This window comes from Zonotrichia leucophrys, chromosome 3 (assembly GCF_028769735.1).
Source record: "Zonotrichia leucophrys gambelii isolate GWCS_2022_RI chromosome 3, RI_Zleu_2.0, whole genome shotgun sequence".
In the NCBI taxonomy this organism is placed as follows: domain Eukaryota; kingdom Metazoa; phylum Chordata; class Aves; order Passeriformes; family Passerellidae; genus Zonotrichia; species Zonotrichia leucophrys.
The window spans coordinates 43,931,077-43,945,440 of record NC_088172.1 but is presented as its reverse complement, the minus strand read 5'-3'; the positions used below and the strand labels follow the sequence as shown (position 1 = coordinate 43,945,440).

General features: G+C 39.0%; 1 protein-coding gene and 1 long non-coding RNA gene across 2 annotated transcripts; one reads left to right on the top strand and one right to left on the bottom strand.

Annotated features, from left to right (window-relative positions):
- The first annotated feature begins 936 nt into the window (after positions 1–936).
- LOC135445485 (uncharacterized) lies at positions 937–6,881 on the top strand. Its single transcript, XR_010439541.1, has 4 exons — positions 937–1,119; positions 2,300–2,401; positions 4,348–4,597; positions 6,752–6,881. It is a non-coding gene; the product is annotated as an uncharacterized LOC135445485 (long non-coding RNA).
- On the bottom strand, positions 2,218–6,906 carry PKIB (cAMP-dependent protein kinase inhibitor beta). The gene is made up of 2 exons (XM_064707977.1): positions 6,759–6,906; positions 2,218–3,083 (listed from the first exon to the last, which is right to left on the bottom strand). The coding sequence occupies exons 1-2, from the start codon at positions 6,904–6,906 to the stop codon at positions 2,998–3,000; spliced, it is 234 nt and encodes a 77-aa protein (XP_064564047.1). The 3' UTR covers positions 2,218–2,997.
- Positions 6,907–14,364: the final 7,458 nt, after the last annotated feature.

The window sequence follows — 14,364 nt, the reverse complement described above, 5'->3', positions numbered from 1 at the left end:
CTGGATAAACTGGCTCAGTGACAAACATATTCAGAAGCACTTCATTTGCTCTTTAGACTCAGCCAAAGTTTAGTAGGACTATTATCTGTCTTCAGCACACTAACAAGAAAATGAACCAAAGCTTCCCCCAGCTTCAGTTGTGCTTAAGACAGGAACTCTGTCCAAGCCCCAGAGTACTGGACAGCATGGCACAAAGCCCCCCAGACACCCTAAAGGAGTGAGCTCCCTTCTGCCTGAGGCAAGAATCATGCACAACTAATAAACTGTGCTCCAAAGTTCATACAGTACTATGTCTTCCACATCAGTCAGTTTGTGAGTCAGTTTATACTGGTCAGAAGTATGCATTTCACTCATAACTAGAGAAATTTAGTAAAATTCAGGCATTACTTAATATTCTTATTGCAACAACTGACTAGAAAAGAGATCTCTCATGCAGTCTAGACTAACACTTGTTTAGACACAAACCGTACATGCACATGGCAAAGAAGCATTTCTGCATTTCTGTAACTTGGTTAATTTGCAGTTAGATAATACACATATAACATATTACAGATCTTTTAAAAATTTTAAATTCATTCTGCTTTTAATTAAATTCCATTTTAAATTTTAGTTTTTACTACTGCATTTTTTCAAATTTGCTGTTAAAATTCTTTTTTATATGCAACATATTTTCAAAGGCAGGTTCATTTAGCTCAAGTACAAAGTAAACAACTGAGTGCTTACAATAAATTCCCCAGGGTGTCAAGCATTCTTGACTAGTTATAAATTATACATTTGTAGGGGGATAGAATATAAGAATATAAAGATAGTGTAGAAAGTAATCTTACCCCTAAGGAGTTGCAGCTGGGCCACTTATCAAAAATTAGGAGCAGGCCTTACTTTAACAGGCCACAGCTGTAACCAATGAGAAGAAGAGCGCTATAAAAGAGTGGGTTGGCCCCTTCAGAAGGGAACTGGAGTCCCTTGGCTGCTTTGTGAAGAAAAAAAGAGTTAGTGCTCTGAGGAGGTGCCCATGAGAAATACCAAGAAGATATGAAACTTTTGTGATAAGAAGACAGCAGTATGGAACCCCTGCAATAAGATGACAACATACATTTGTGAGCAGTTAATGCCTTTTATGTATGTAGTTATAGATTGGGGATTTTTTACATAGAATTTAGCACATGAATAATTTGCTAAGTTCAGCTGGTTCATAATTGGTATTTTTATAGCAGCAAATTTCAAACTAGCTTAGATTAACAAAGTACCTAAAGTATCTATTCCTGTAACCCAAATTTCAATGTCTGTATTGTATCAGAGAAGAAACTAAATATATTCAGTGCTGCAAGTGTGAAAGAAGTGCAGAATTTGATATAGGTTGTGACCCAAAGAGCAAAGCATATAAGGACTTATGTTTCAGTAATACTCATAATCTTGATTTTGATGGGATCACCACAGCTTCCTCTAATTTACCATTTTCATGTACTGTGATGCTGTAAAGGAGGCTGGTACAGGAGAATGGGACTACAACCCAGAAGAAAAGTGTGTACCACAAATACAGTTATCTCCTAGTCCCTCTCCACTGCGGTTTTCAGCTCTGGTCCTCTAATGTCAGCTAGTTCACTCAGACTTTCTTAAGCCACCTGCTTTGATACAGTGGAATAGGTTATTTTACCTTTCAAAAATGGAGAAAAAAATTGGGATGTTGCACTTATTACGTGAAAACAGGTTTAAGAGGAGGGAACTAATTGTCAGTTCGGTTGAATTAAACTGGATCCTTTACTGAATGGTCCCCAAAAGCCAGGGTATGAGTAAAGGCACAGTAGGAATGAAAGTTGTGCCTTACAAGCTCTCTGCCAGGTTTAGATTACACAAATGTTAAATAGATGGAATACCAGTCACATGTGAGATGTAACCATCAGAGATGCTTCTGCCGTTTTCATGATGTACATAAGCGGCTGCTGCTCAAGGAATCATGGAGGTTCATGTTTGTATCTGAATCTTAAGTCTTCTACAACAAGGAAATGAATGCTAAGTATTTTCAAGAGCATGACTGCCAAAACAAGTCCTTTCAGTAGAGAAAAAACTTTGCCTAAAATCTTTGTAAAAATCACAATGATTGAAACATTTTTCACTGTCAGCAGACAAGAAAGCAAAACACAGATGAAATAAAAGAAATATGCATTATTAGGTTTTAAATGTTATCCTACAGGAGAAACATTAAGAAATCAACTGAAGACAGAAAAGATTATAGGTATTTAATTGCCACAGTGAGATTAAACAATTTTCATCATATACAAACATACCTACTTTACTTTAGGTACACATGAAAGCTACAATATTCAGCATGAAAACAAATGGCCGAAGAGGCGAGACTGCTAAGAGTGGGAGAACTGAGATGATCTGCCATAATCAAACAGAGGTAAGGGGAGTCTGAAAACAAACACTGATGTTTATGTAGTTTATAAAACCTTCTGGCGACAGGAGTAGGAGAAAATTTTATTTTATGTAATTAATTTTTTTTCTCACACCCATCTACATATGTCTAATGAGAACAAAAATCTCAGGAGATAAATTACAGATAATGTCTGTAATCTAATATATACTTAATATCACTTTGTGGGGAGTGAACACATCTCTGTGCCAGAGAGAAAGAAGCTGGTTTGGGAAATTAAGAAACAGAATTTTTATTTTGAAACAATGACTAGTTCCTGGTAGGTATATTAATTGGAACTGTCAAAGAAGATTAGTTAGGATGAATACTATAACCAAAACTAGAGAGAAAACTGAAAACAAGAGATACATTCTTTAATTGTCTTCCTATTTGGATATGTAGAACATTGCTTTATAAGGATGACAGTGGAAAGAACTGTATGCCATCCACATAATCATCTAGGTACAAGTGTGTTGCCAAGTCATGTCTGTGCTGCTAAAGTTGCTACCACACTTCAGAAGGGGTGACACAGGGAAACTGGGAAGTCTGTTGATGGGATTCATTAACCCAGGAGTCCTTAGGTGTTAGGAATCATTGCGTTTTCCTTCCGCCTCTTGACTTTCCAGCAAGGCTTTGGATGATGACTCTTCTCCACCCTCTGCTCCTGCATCTAAACAGAGACAGAGTTAAACATTTATACCACACACATTCTCACAACTTTTTTAATGTGTTTTTATTTGGATTCACTGATTATCTCTGTTTGGACTGGTTCTTTACTACCACAGTCATGGGTGCTTTAGAAAGAGAGATTAACTCAAGAGATTGAGAGGCATCTGTTGATGCTGATTTTCCCACTTCTTGTACAGGCTGATCAATCTGCATTTGTCTGTAAAAAAATAGATTGCAAATGACTTTGCATTATTGTTATTTTTTTGGGTAATTTCCAAAATCAAATTAAAATGTCACATTCCTTTGAGCACTGTGTGGTCTCAGGTAGATAACATTTCAGTTTATGGACATGCCAGTGTTCTGTCTGACCTTCTTTGACAAGAAATACCCATGTGAATTTACCCTATCTTCACAAGATTTTTTGTTACTCTGAGTTGGAAGTTCACTTTTCCACAGATTGGAGTAGAATGCTTGCATGACTGGTATAAATAAAAGCTCCCCAGTATTTCTGGTCATCATATGTACTGTTCCATGCTGTTTCTTTTGATCAAGTTTACTCACTGAGCAGAAACTCCTCTTGCCTTGGTTTCCTTGCAAACCATAATAATAATTTTCACATTACCTTCAAGCCCCACATGGTAGCACCAGTGGCAATAGCATACCCAAACCTATGGCAGTCCATAGCTTTTGGGGACAAGGAGAGGCCTGCTCAGCACATCTGGCCTTACAGTCCTCCACTTTTTCCTCCTCCATCTCCTCCACAGTCATAATCTAAGGGATACATTTTCTCACTTGCTATAAAATATCAAAAATACCCAAAAAAGTTATATATCTTGGTCTCTACATATCACAGCAAATATATAATGCTGTACACAATTCAACAGCTAAAGCCCTTGACAGAAACTACTTGATGTTTTAAGTCTGCTCAGAGATTCAGAGGCTTTGGAGTTCTATAGCAATAAAGAGCTGAGTTACTTGACACCCTCCAGCCTTATGTAGCACACCACTGTTGTGGAAAGGGAGACAGAGCAATATCCTCTATTGGCTTTTTTCTGTGCAAGCTGGTCATCTAGTATCAGTGGAGTCTTTCAGACAGGGCAGAGGAAAACAGTTTGTTAGAGGAAATCTAATCTCATACTTGGTGGCACTTAGGAGTGCAATAGATGCTAGTTAAGCTGCTGAGTGTTATTGGTAGAATGGTGCCATAATACAGGTTACTAAATGTGGAAGACCAGTATAGCTTCTTGCTCTCAAACTTCTTGCAGCCTCCTCTTCAACCTTTGGATCACCAGTGACACCTAGCAACTATTCAACGTGGTTCCAGACCACCTGTAGAAAGCCTCAGCACTCCAAAACTTACACACCACCAGAGGAGGATCAGATATGATACAGAGGGTCTGCATTTCAGAGTTAGGCTCCAAGATAAATAGCTGGTGCCAGGATAGCTTCTGTTCATCTCACAAGAACGTCAACTCCATGTGGCTTACAGAGCACATGAATATTTACATCATACAGGTATGGTCCTTGTGTATTCAAAACCAAATAGAGCAAAGTCTCTTTTCTCTTCTAAACCAGCAAGTATTAGCACATCCTTCCTGTTCCTGACTTTTCACAGTAGCTGACAGTGTTTTAGAAAGAGGAAATGTATGATCCAATGAACAGTAGCTAAATTTGAAACAAGATGGAGAGAGTCCTCCTCACCATTTCCCACAATCTTCACTAAGTCTGAATTTGAGAGTAGCAACAAAATAGGGCATACTTTATATAGCCACATGTTCCATCTTCTCCACTTCTCTCATTTATCTAAAATCTTTGTTCAGAGCTACAAATGACTTTCCTTTTTAAACTACTTATTGTTAGTCAGAAACAGGCAAAAGAAATGCCTGTTAGAGTCCCAAATGTTTCACAAACTGTTTCCCTGCCACCACATTTGAACTTCAAAACTGTCTCTCCATTTTGATGAATTCTCCTTTGCTTGCTGCTTGATCAAAACTTTAACTTACAACACAATGAAGCTGAAATTCCCATCTGATAGTTGTGGATTTCCCATCCCCAGAAAGCACCCAAGCTGTCAGAGTGCACCTAACTGCATTTTGTACTCACTTATTATCACTACTGTAAACTGCTGATAACAGAATGTGCTGCATTCCAACGTTCTCTGGCACAGCTATACATCAATGACAAAAGCCAAGGACAATTCCAGGTTCTTAATTGTTCTTCAAAGCCTGGCAGTGCTGGTCCTGTATTTCTAAGAAAGCATCAGTACATTTTGCTAAAACTAACATAGCTACATTTCATTTCTTCTTCTTAATGAATTGGATGGAGACCAGGAGAGGAGGAATACTGTGTCATCTGGAGGGCTAGACACTTATCTTATGCCATGCAATAAGTTTTCTTATTGAAAGACTTGCACTCTTTCCTTGTGTTTGTTTTGTAGGGACATGATTTTCATGTTCATAGGAAAAAATGTCTCCTCAATACAAAATAGTACCTTCTTCCAGAATCCATTTAGATTCTTATTTTCCTCACTTCTTCTGGTTCAAGTCAGGGTATGGTCATTCCACCCTTCTCACTCCTCCAAGAAATGTTCTTTCTCTGTGCTCAGCAGTAGATAGGCCCATGTGGGGTTTAGATTACAGAACCCCAAACACATGACTATAAATTAAATCACCAAAATAACAATTTGAGATCAAATAAATCCTTCTCCCTGCCCTTTACTGTGCTTTAGGAGGCTGTTCACCTAGCATCCTGTAATTTCTCTGGGCAGTGTAAAAGGAGGATATACAACCCTGGAGACTAGGAATCCCTTTAATGATCTACTTCAGTTCAGATTCATGGACCGTTCACACCTTAGCCCAGGCTTGCTTTCCCCTTTGCTGCACTCACACCATCACTGCTCCTGGATGTGGGACCATCTGTTGTGGTGACACCACAACAGCAACAGTGATGAGCATGAGAAGAAAAGGTTTTCTGAAAAAAAATCTGATTGAGATTAAAAAAAGTAGGGGCAGACTATGCTCAGGGCCAGTTCATATTTTTTGTTTTTTAGGCATTAAAAATCAGATTTTTTTCTGAAAATTTGTCTGAAGTCACTCTGAAAGTAAAAAAACTCACAAAGCTGGTGTTGATTAGACCTGTGCTATATCAACACAGCACCTATCAAATTAGAGGACATGGCAAAACAGGGCACTGGTCTCAGATAACAAAGTTGAAAGCCTACTAAGTAGGAGTAAAATACTGTAAAGACTACTCTTAATGTATGTGCCTGTGTATTCTGAGAGCTGTCATTGTACCAACAGCACAGCTCTGCTGTCTTATGCAAAGTTATCTCAGTGCAGTAGGACACTGGAATTTATAGCTGGAGTGTTGTGTTTTCCAAGTTGCCCGGACACACAACTGTGTTTTCTCACCCTTAAGGGAACTGGAATCCAGTTCCCAGCATTGAGCTGTTTCCCTAAGCTGCTAAGACTGGATCTGTGGATGGATATGGGTTAATATTAACTTGTCTCATCTGGAGGCACAAGTGATAACTGCTTTGGAAGGTTGAATTTAATTTTAAATGATGAGAGGAATAGAAGTATAGGTATCAAAACTTCATGGTGGTGGAAGTCTTAAAAAAAACAAAAACAAAGGATGACTTCATGTAAATGTCCTGTTCTGAATGCCCAGCCATTACCTTCTGAAACAGAGAGCTCGGCCAGTTTGTGTGGCAGGTCCGAAGTCCCAGCACCAGCAGGAGAGCCCAGGATATCTGGTAAGGCGTTTCGGCGGCCTGACCGTCCTGATGAGGCAAAATCTGTGACCACAGGCTCTACATCAGTCATTGCTGACTCCTTTCCTCATAGCAACATCTGCATATGGAACAGACAGAAGGAGAAAACAGCTGTAGCCTGATGGATGCTAATCACCTGCTCAATGGTCCAATAGCCAGAGGCTTTGCCCAATGGTTCTTTTGTTATTAAAAACGATACATTTCAATACTGAGTGTTTAAGCTTTATTTTTTCCCCTGAAGAGGATAGAAGAGTGTCTGTGCACGTCCTTACCCGTGCCATTTGCACATCAGACTAGCACAATGAACAACTCTGCACCGACAAGAAACCTGTGAACAGGGTCAGCAACAGCCCTTTCTGCCAGCCATCTCTACGTCCTTTTACTACGAACTATTCCCTTTTTTAAAGCATTTTGCCATACAACCACTTGGAAGAAACTAAAAGTCTGTTGTCATACAGTCTGTGTGAAGTAAAGCATGTTTTCCGTATTATGAATCTTGTTCAGATTCTTATGTAGAATCTTGTTAGAACAATCTCATTTCACAAAGAAGCAAACTACATAAAATGACCCCTCAAAGCACAAAATGAAACTCTTTGTAGAATTTCTTTAACCTTCACATATCGAACCACTTGTTTTCCTCTGCTGCTTGTTAGCTTGGTTTAACTTTCACTTGAGCATGTGACTTCTATCTAATAAATAACTGAATCCTGGAAATAATGGAACCAACTGTATTCTGCTCCTGCGATCCCTGTCTCAAAGCCCATTGAGCAGAATGGGAAAACTGAGCACCACAATGGGCTTTCGATCAGGCTCAGAGGCGTTTGCATGGTCATTATCAACAGATGAAGTGGGAACACCTAGACCAGAAGGATACTTGGCTGCAAGTGGCACACAGAGTGTGAAAACTGCCCTTAGCAGTCCCAAAAGGCTATAATACAATCAATTTATACAATAATGTGATAATTAACAGACCAATTTATAATAATTAGGTATCCATTACTCAATTCAAAACAATAGTTACTTGCTCCATATGAATGGAGTTTTGCTTGCCATGTGGGAGCAGGAATGTTGTCTCTGTATAAATATGGTCAACATTTTGTGTAGGAAGGGATACAGATGGTACTGGAGACCAATCTGACTAAAGGCTGTCAGCTTTTGGTTGACAACTGGCTGTATTTAGACTAAGAACTGGATATGGAAAGCATCAATCATGTTAGTGTTGATCATATAAGATGCAGAGCATTACAGTCCCCTTTTAAAATTCTGCCATGCTTGGAAAATATTATTGCTTTCATTTCATGGATAGAAAAAATTATACAAATAGATATCAAACATTACTTGCTCTGATGTGCAGGAAGGAAAGGCAGAACTGAGATTACTGATACTAACCTGTCATTTCTAACACAAATATTTTCTTTTCTCCACCAAAGTGTCTTTCATCAATCCAAAACCAAGAAGAAATGTTCTTAATTTTCTTTGTATCTCTAAGTACCTTTTAATAGAAGAAATGAATCCTTCTTGACAAGAAACAAAGGCACAAGTAGGACCGCTAAGTCTGAGAGGTGACCTGAACATGTAAATAAACTGCTTGCCTGAACTAAGTGCAGTAAGGGAAAGGTCTCACCTGGAAATTTAGCAGAAGGTTCCTGCTCTGCAGGAAAACAGGTCAAATCCAAATGAAACTTTTCCATCAGTGGCAAAATGTAGAAACTATACATGGGCATTCAAGAATAACATTTTTCAGAAAACAAGTAAAAATCATGCAGTCATCAAGGTTGGAAGAGACCTTTGAGATGATCCAGTCCAATAGTCAAACATGCCTCGACATTCTCAGTTAGATTTAGCATTATACTATCAGAGTGTGAGATCAGCACTGGCCACAAAATATGAAAAGAAGGAGAACGAATCCATTATTATATACACAGCCTCATGGCTTTTGGGGGTGTTCATATTTATTAAACTCTAGGTGTCCTAAATCCTTTTCCTCATATGCTCACCACAGAAAGTAAAGAGATTGTAAATTACACTTCAGAACAGAAAATGTTTGGGGTTTCCTTTTGTTTAGTAAAATTGTCAAAATAACTCTCAATGCCAAAATACCAGCATGCTTGCATTTCCTGCCCATTTAATTTCATAATGAATTTAATTTCATTAATATGGTGGAGCCAAAAGTACTGTTGTGAGTAGGCTGCTGTTCAGTAAGACCTACAGGATGACATTAACATTAAAACACACTTTCTCAAGCCTGCCTTGGGACTTTTCATCTCCCCACTTTTTACTCTTGCATGGATGTTTTGGCCCCTAAATTATTACTTTTTAAATGGAGAAAATCTGGTCTACAGCTCATGCCATATGAAGCTACTCTCTTCTGCAGTACAGTTTGCACTTCTGCACTTGTTTCAAAGCTGTCCCTTTCCTCTCCAGCACAACTCCTTCCCCTCTGATGTAATCTCCCTTCACTGCATAATACTAGACAACCCAGGAAAATGATGAAGGACACAGTCTGACGTGCCTCTGCATAAGTGAATTTTGATTTATGCACTTGATTAAAAAAGTATGCAAATCTAGACAAATCTAGAACATCTGTCAGACAGAAAATCAGCTGATAATGATCATTATCCATCCATCTGGTGGCCATAATTAAAATTTAGTTATCTAAAAATACATCCTTTATATACATAATATTTACCATTAAGGGTTTTTACCTTTGTTTTTTTCTATCTACACTGCACTAGCACAGCATGTTCTCGAAGTATATTTGAAAGATGAGGGACTATCCCAAGAGGCTTAGAATTGACATTGCAAAATGTAAGTCCATTTATAGGTCCATATAACCAAAAACTTAAGCTCAACTCCCAACATATGACAGACATTATTCAAAGTAGTCTGCAGCTATACTTGAGAGAAATGCCATTTTGTTCATTAATGTTCTAAGGGATTTCTGCAATTTCATTTCTGAGGCTCTCTTTTATCAGTATTTTCTAAGGCCTACATCCAAATAAGGATACAGAATTTCTCTGCTCTTCATATGTTTCTACCTTTACATTTTCTAACACATTCATTGAAAAATATCTACCTTTCTGGCATCTCCTTGCATCTGTTAAGTACAGCATTATTCATGCCTCTTCACGGAGTAAACAATAATTACAGTGTGCACAGCATCTATTTTTCTCAAATCCACTCCTCCTCCTCCTGCTGCCAACATCTTCTTCCGCTTCACTAAACCCATTTTGCTCCAGCTTTATCCAAGACAAAGATAATGTTGCCATGTTGCCAATGCCTGTGTGTAGTTGCTTCTTTGAGTTTCCAAATTACTGTTGTGATTTTTCTCCTGTGTGACTGCTCACCAGACTAATGGAGCACAGTTCCAAAAGAACAGTGCCGGATTTCCAAATCACAAAGTTCTGTACTACCCCAGTTCCCTTTTTGCCATAAGTATAAGGCAACTGGGCAGGGATGGAAGCTGTCTGCAGAGGGTCAATAGTAGGAAGGCAGGTGCATGTCCCAGAAGGGCTCATCTACCAGTTTGGAGACTGAAGGCTATGGCTGGCATCCCAGATAGCACTCCGTCACCAGGACTAACTTTGCAGGCCATTGTTGGGCCAAGACATTGTTAAGGAGGTTTTGGGAGTATTAATCCTCTCATATGTGCCTCTGAAATGCCTGCAGGATCACCCACAATGCACAACAGATGACTCAGGCGTGCATGGGGGAAGGAAATGCTCTGCTTGTGAAAACTGACTACAGCCAAAAGCAAAACTCAATTAATGATGTATCAGATATTCAGGTAAATGTCCCCAGACAAAACAACGACAAGTAAACTACAAGTGGCATTTTCTCTAAAAGACAGCTAGTTTGTAATCTTTGAGTCTTCTTTTGCTGACAGCATAGCCATCCCTTTGGGGGGAAATGATTCAGAATCTGGTGAGAATTTTTTTAAATAAATGACAGGAAAAGAACAAATAATTCTCCTGAAACAATTTGTGTTGAGAATCAAGGGAAATAATGCTTCAAGGTGCTCAGTTGTGGCAGGTGCCACAGTCCACATTTAATGTCAGTGTTCCTCACTCTTATCTGTTAGAAAACAGATAAATCACCACCTTAAGTGTTTGTGAAACCTAATTTTGCTTCTGATCTTTCTACTGTCTAACACACACAAAACACCAGATTTGTTCTGCTTGGAGGGACAAACTATTCCTCAATAAATATCAAAAGGTTCCCAGCATTGGCACTGCAGCAACTCCACTCCATGCAGGAGCCTGAAAGACCAAACACATTACTCCTTGCTATTCAGGCACTTTTGTCAAAAACTTATGAATAGTCTCTGCCTGTGCTATCAGAGAAAGCTATGTTTCCTGAACACTGTTTGTTGTGAATGCCCTTTAGCAGAAAAAAACTGGAAAGCATGAAATCCTCTCACAAAACAGATGAAAAATTCAATAGCCAAGTAGTACTTTCAGAACCAGAGTGACTGATTCTGTGTCTTGTGGGTCTCTCACAGTGAGATGCATTTCAGCATCTCAATTTATTCAGAAAAAACTTTAGTCCTTCAAGTGGTGTTTAGTTTGTCTTTATTTACTTGTAATGGGTCTTCTCTGTGTACCTTTACCCCTAAAGCCTGTAGGTTCAAAACTTTCTAAGTAAGGACAACAGAAAACATATCGAATGAAGTGCTTCCCACTGTGCAACTGAGATGAAAACCACATCTTCTTGCTTGCAGTTGCCACGCTTTCACATCCACTTCTGCTGCAGCTGCATCCTCATGTCTTTGTCTCCTCTTACCAAAGGTCTCAAAATAGGAACATTCTCATTATACATGCTCATGTAATCATTATGCTTTATCCTGAGGCGTTTCTGGACCACAGAAAAGGAAAAAAAAAACACCTAGGAACATACATGCTTTTAAGGAAGACAGCCTAGAGATTACAATGATGACTAAGAGTAACCTTGGCATTCACATAAATTTTGTGAGAAAAATTTCTCTTATGTGATTTTTCACATCAGGAACATTTGTTACACACTGGCAACCCTACTGCTGGGAAGCACACAGAAAGATAAGCAAGTGTTCTTTACCAATACATCTTTACCATATATATATCCAAAGACAGGGGACTCGATTTTATTTAGGGCTTAGGACAAGAAATCACACATTTCTGGATATAAAGAAGCAATATAGCTAACTATATGAACATTAGAAGTGATCCACTAAGGAAAAAGAAGTCTTTTGTTACTTTTCAGGTTTTTTAATGTCTCACTAAACTAGAAACAAGAGTACTTTTTATTATTTCATGTAAAAAGATGATTTGGGTTTCCTGTACAAACAGAGTTTGCCTTTCTAAGAAAAAAGTTCTCAGAAAATTTTTTTTGTTTTCCTATGCAGGGAAACTGCTTATATCCCATCTCAGTAAATCTACAGTGAAGAAGCATGTCCTTCTACATATGTTTCAGTCTGTCTGTTACAGCCCATATAGGACGTGGTATTTTTGGGATGATATTTGAAAGTTTGGTACATTGTATAACAGGTTTTCCCTCTTGGTTCTTTGCAGTGTACACAGCTGTACAGACATTTTACACAAAGGTCTTATGATTTACTTCTGCTCTGGGTACATGACCTGCTCTACACTCTTGCACCAGAAGCAACATCCTTATCAATAGTGTGCACAAACGGCTTCCATACATGATCTTCTTAATACCAAAATGGTCAGACTGGGATATCATGATTGCACCATTCCTCCATTTCCTGCTCTCAGAAGTACCAAATGAATACCCAAGACCTTGATCCTTTTGTTCAGAAGTCCATAACTTTAGGGCACAGAATCCTAAAAACTTAGCCAAAGCTGTAGGACTTTTTTCCTCAGAATGGAACTTTGAAACATTCAGTTGAATTTTCTGATCACTTCCATAAAGCCAATATTATACTCATGGGACAAACAAGTAGGGAAAAAAAGCAACAGAAGATTGATCCTGCTGCCTTTAAGCTTCTGAAGAATGTGCCGACACCAATGGTGCAGTTCACCCTCTACAAACATGTACAGAGGAGAAAGCTTGACTGTGAGCTGCATTTGACCCCTGAGTATGCACAGTGTTCTGATGCACAGGAGAACACACTACAGAACTAATAGTACTTCTAAATAATGGCACAATTTTCTCTTTGTGAAAGAAAATCAGGGAGAGAGGAGAAGGGGTCATGATACTGACAACTGAATCAGAAGTTATCTGCAGTGAGTAATAAATGAAGTGACATTAGCTGAAGGCAGTCGATACCAGGCAACCAAGCATGTCACTTTCCAAATGCCTGTGAATGACCAAGAGCAATGACAGACATAAATGTTAGTCAACTTCATGGGAAACACAGTTCAGTCCTAACTCATCGGCCATGCTGGAAAGAAATCAAACACATCCCCTACTATGGAATAAGAAATGAAGCTCAGTGGTAACAAATCAACTGACCAACCTAATTCTTCCTCTTATATTTTGTCCATTCATCCCCACAGAGTTTTCATTTCCTGTTGCAAATGCACACACCAGTTTCTGAGTTCAGCCACACAATTCCAACCTGCTAAATCCTTTCTTAGAATTTGCATCAGGCCTGAAATTCAAGAGAATTTTGCCCACTTTCAGGAACATATATGAGGAGTAATTTCAGAATTAGAAATAATTTTTACAGCTAATCCTGCCATGCAGAGTCCCTGCAACTACAACACTGCAATTCAATTTTATTTACGATCTTTTGCACTTTCAAAGGCACACAAAGAAATGAGTATCCCCCAACCTCTCCAATCTCCTTTCTCCTCAGCCATTTGACTGGGAATTCCTTAGGGAAGCATCAAATAAGTTTTTCCCTCTGCTTTGATATCTGCTGCCCCCGCATCCCACAAACACTTCTGTAACACAGACAAGTCTTCTACATGTATGTCAATCTGGTATTCTTCGTTAGAAGCAGCGAGGGATTTGGTTCTTTACTTGCGAGCTCTGTGGAAGAAAACTATTCTGACAAAACCACTGGGAAAACTGAAGTAAGCAAAGAGCTTGAGGCATACTGGAGTACACTTACACAATGCACTCCAGTAAAGGAATCAGCCCAGTGAAATGTAAAATGCTTTTGTGAGAAGATGAATTTAGAATTTAGCAGATATATGGGAATGGAACAATCCCATGCACATAACCAACATGGCTGTGTACCCAAAGTCTCTCACTGGGGAAGGCCCAAGTCTCCTTGAGATCTTACTGACATAAATGAGGGATGTTTCCATCTGGCTCAGAGTGAATCCAAGTGTACCAGTAGGTACAGCATGTTCTCAGGAAGGGAAATCCTTGTGGAAGTGCTTACAGAAGAGGAGTTGTGGAGCAAGAAAAATTTCCTGGTAGCAACACATGGGCACAAAGGGTTGAAAGCTGGGAGCACAAGACTGACAGAGAAGTAAAAACCATGGGGAGCTTTAACTGTGCTTCTGCGTAGAGATCACCTGAGGGTCTGTGTGAGAAAAAGAAATTACACAGGAAGCTAAAG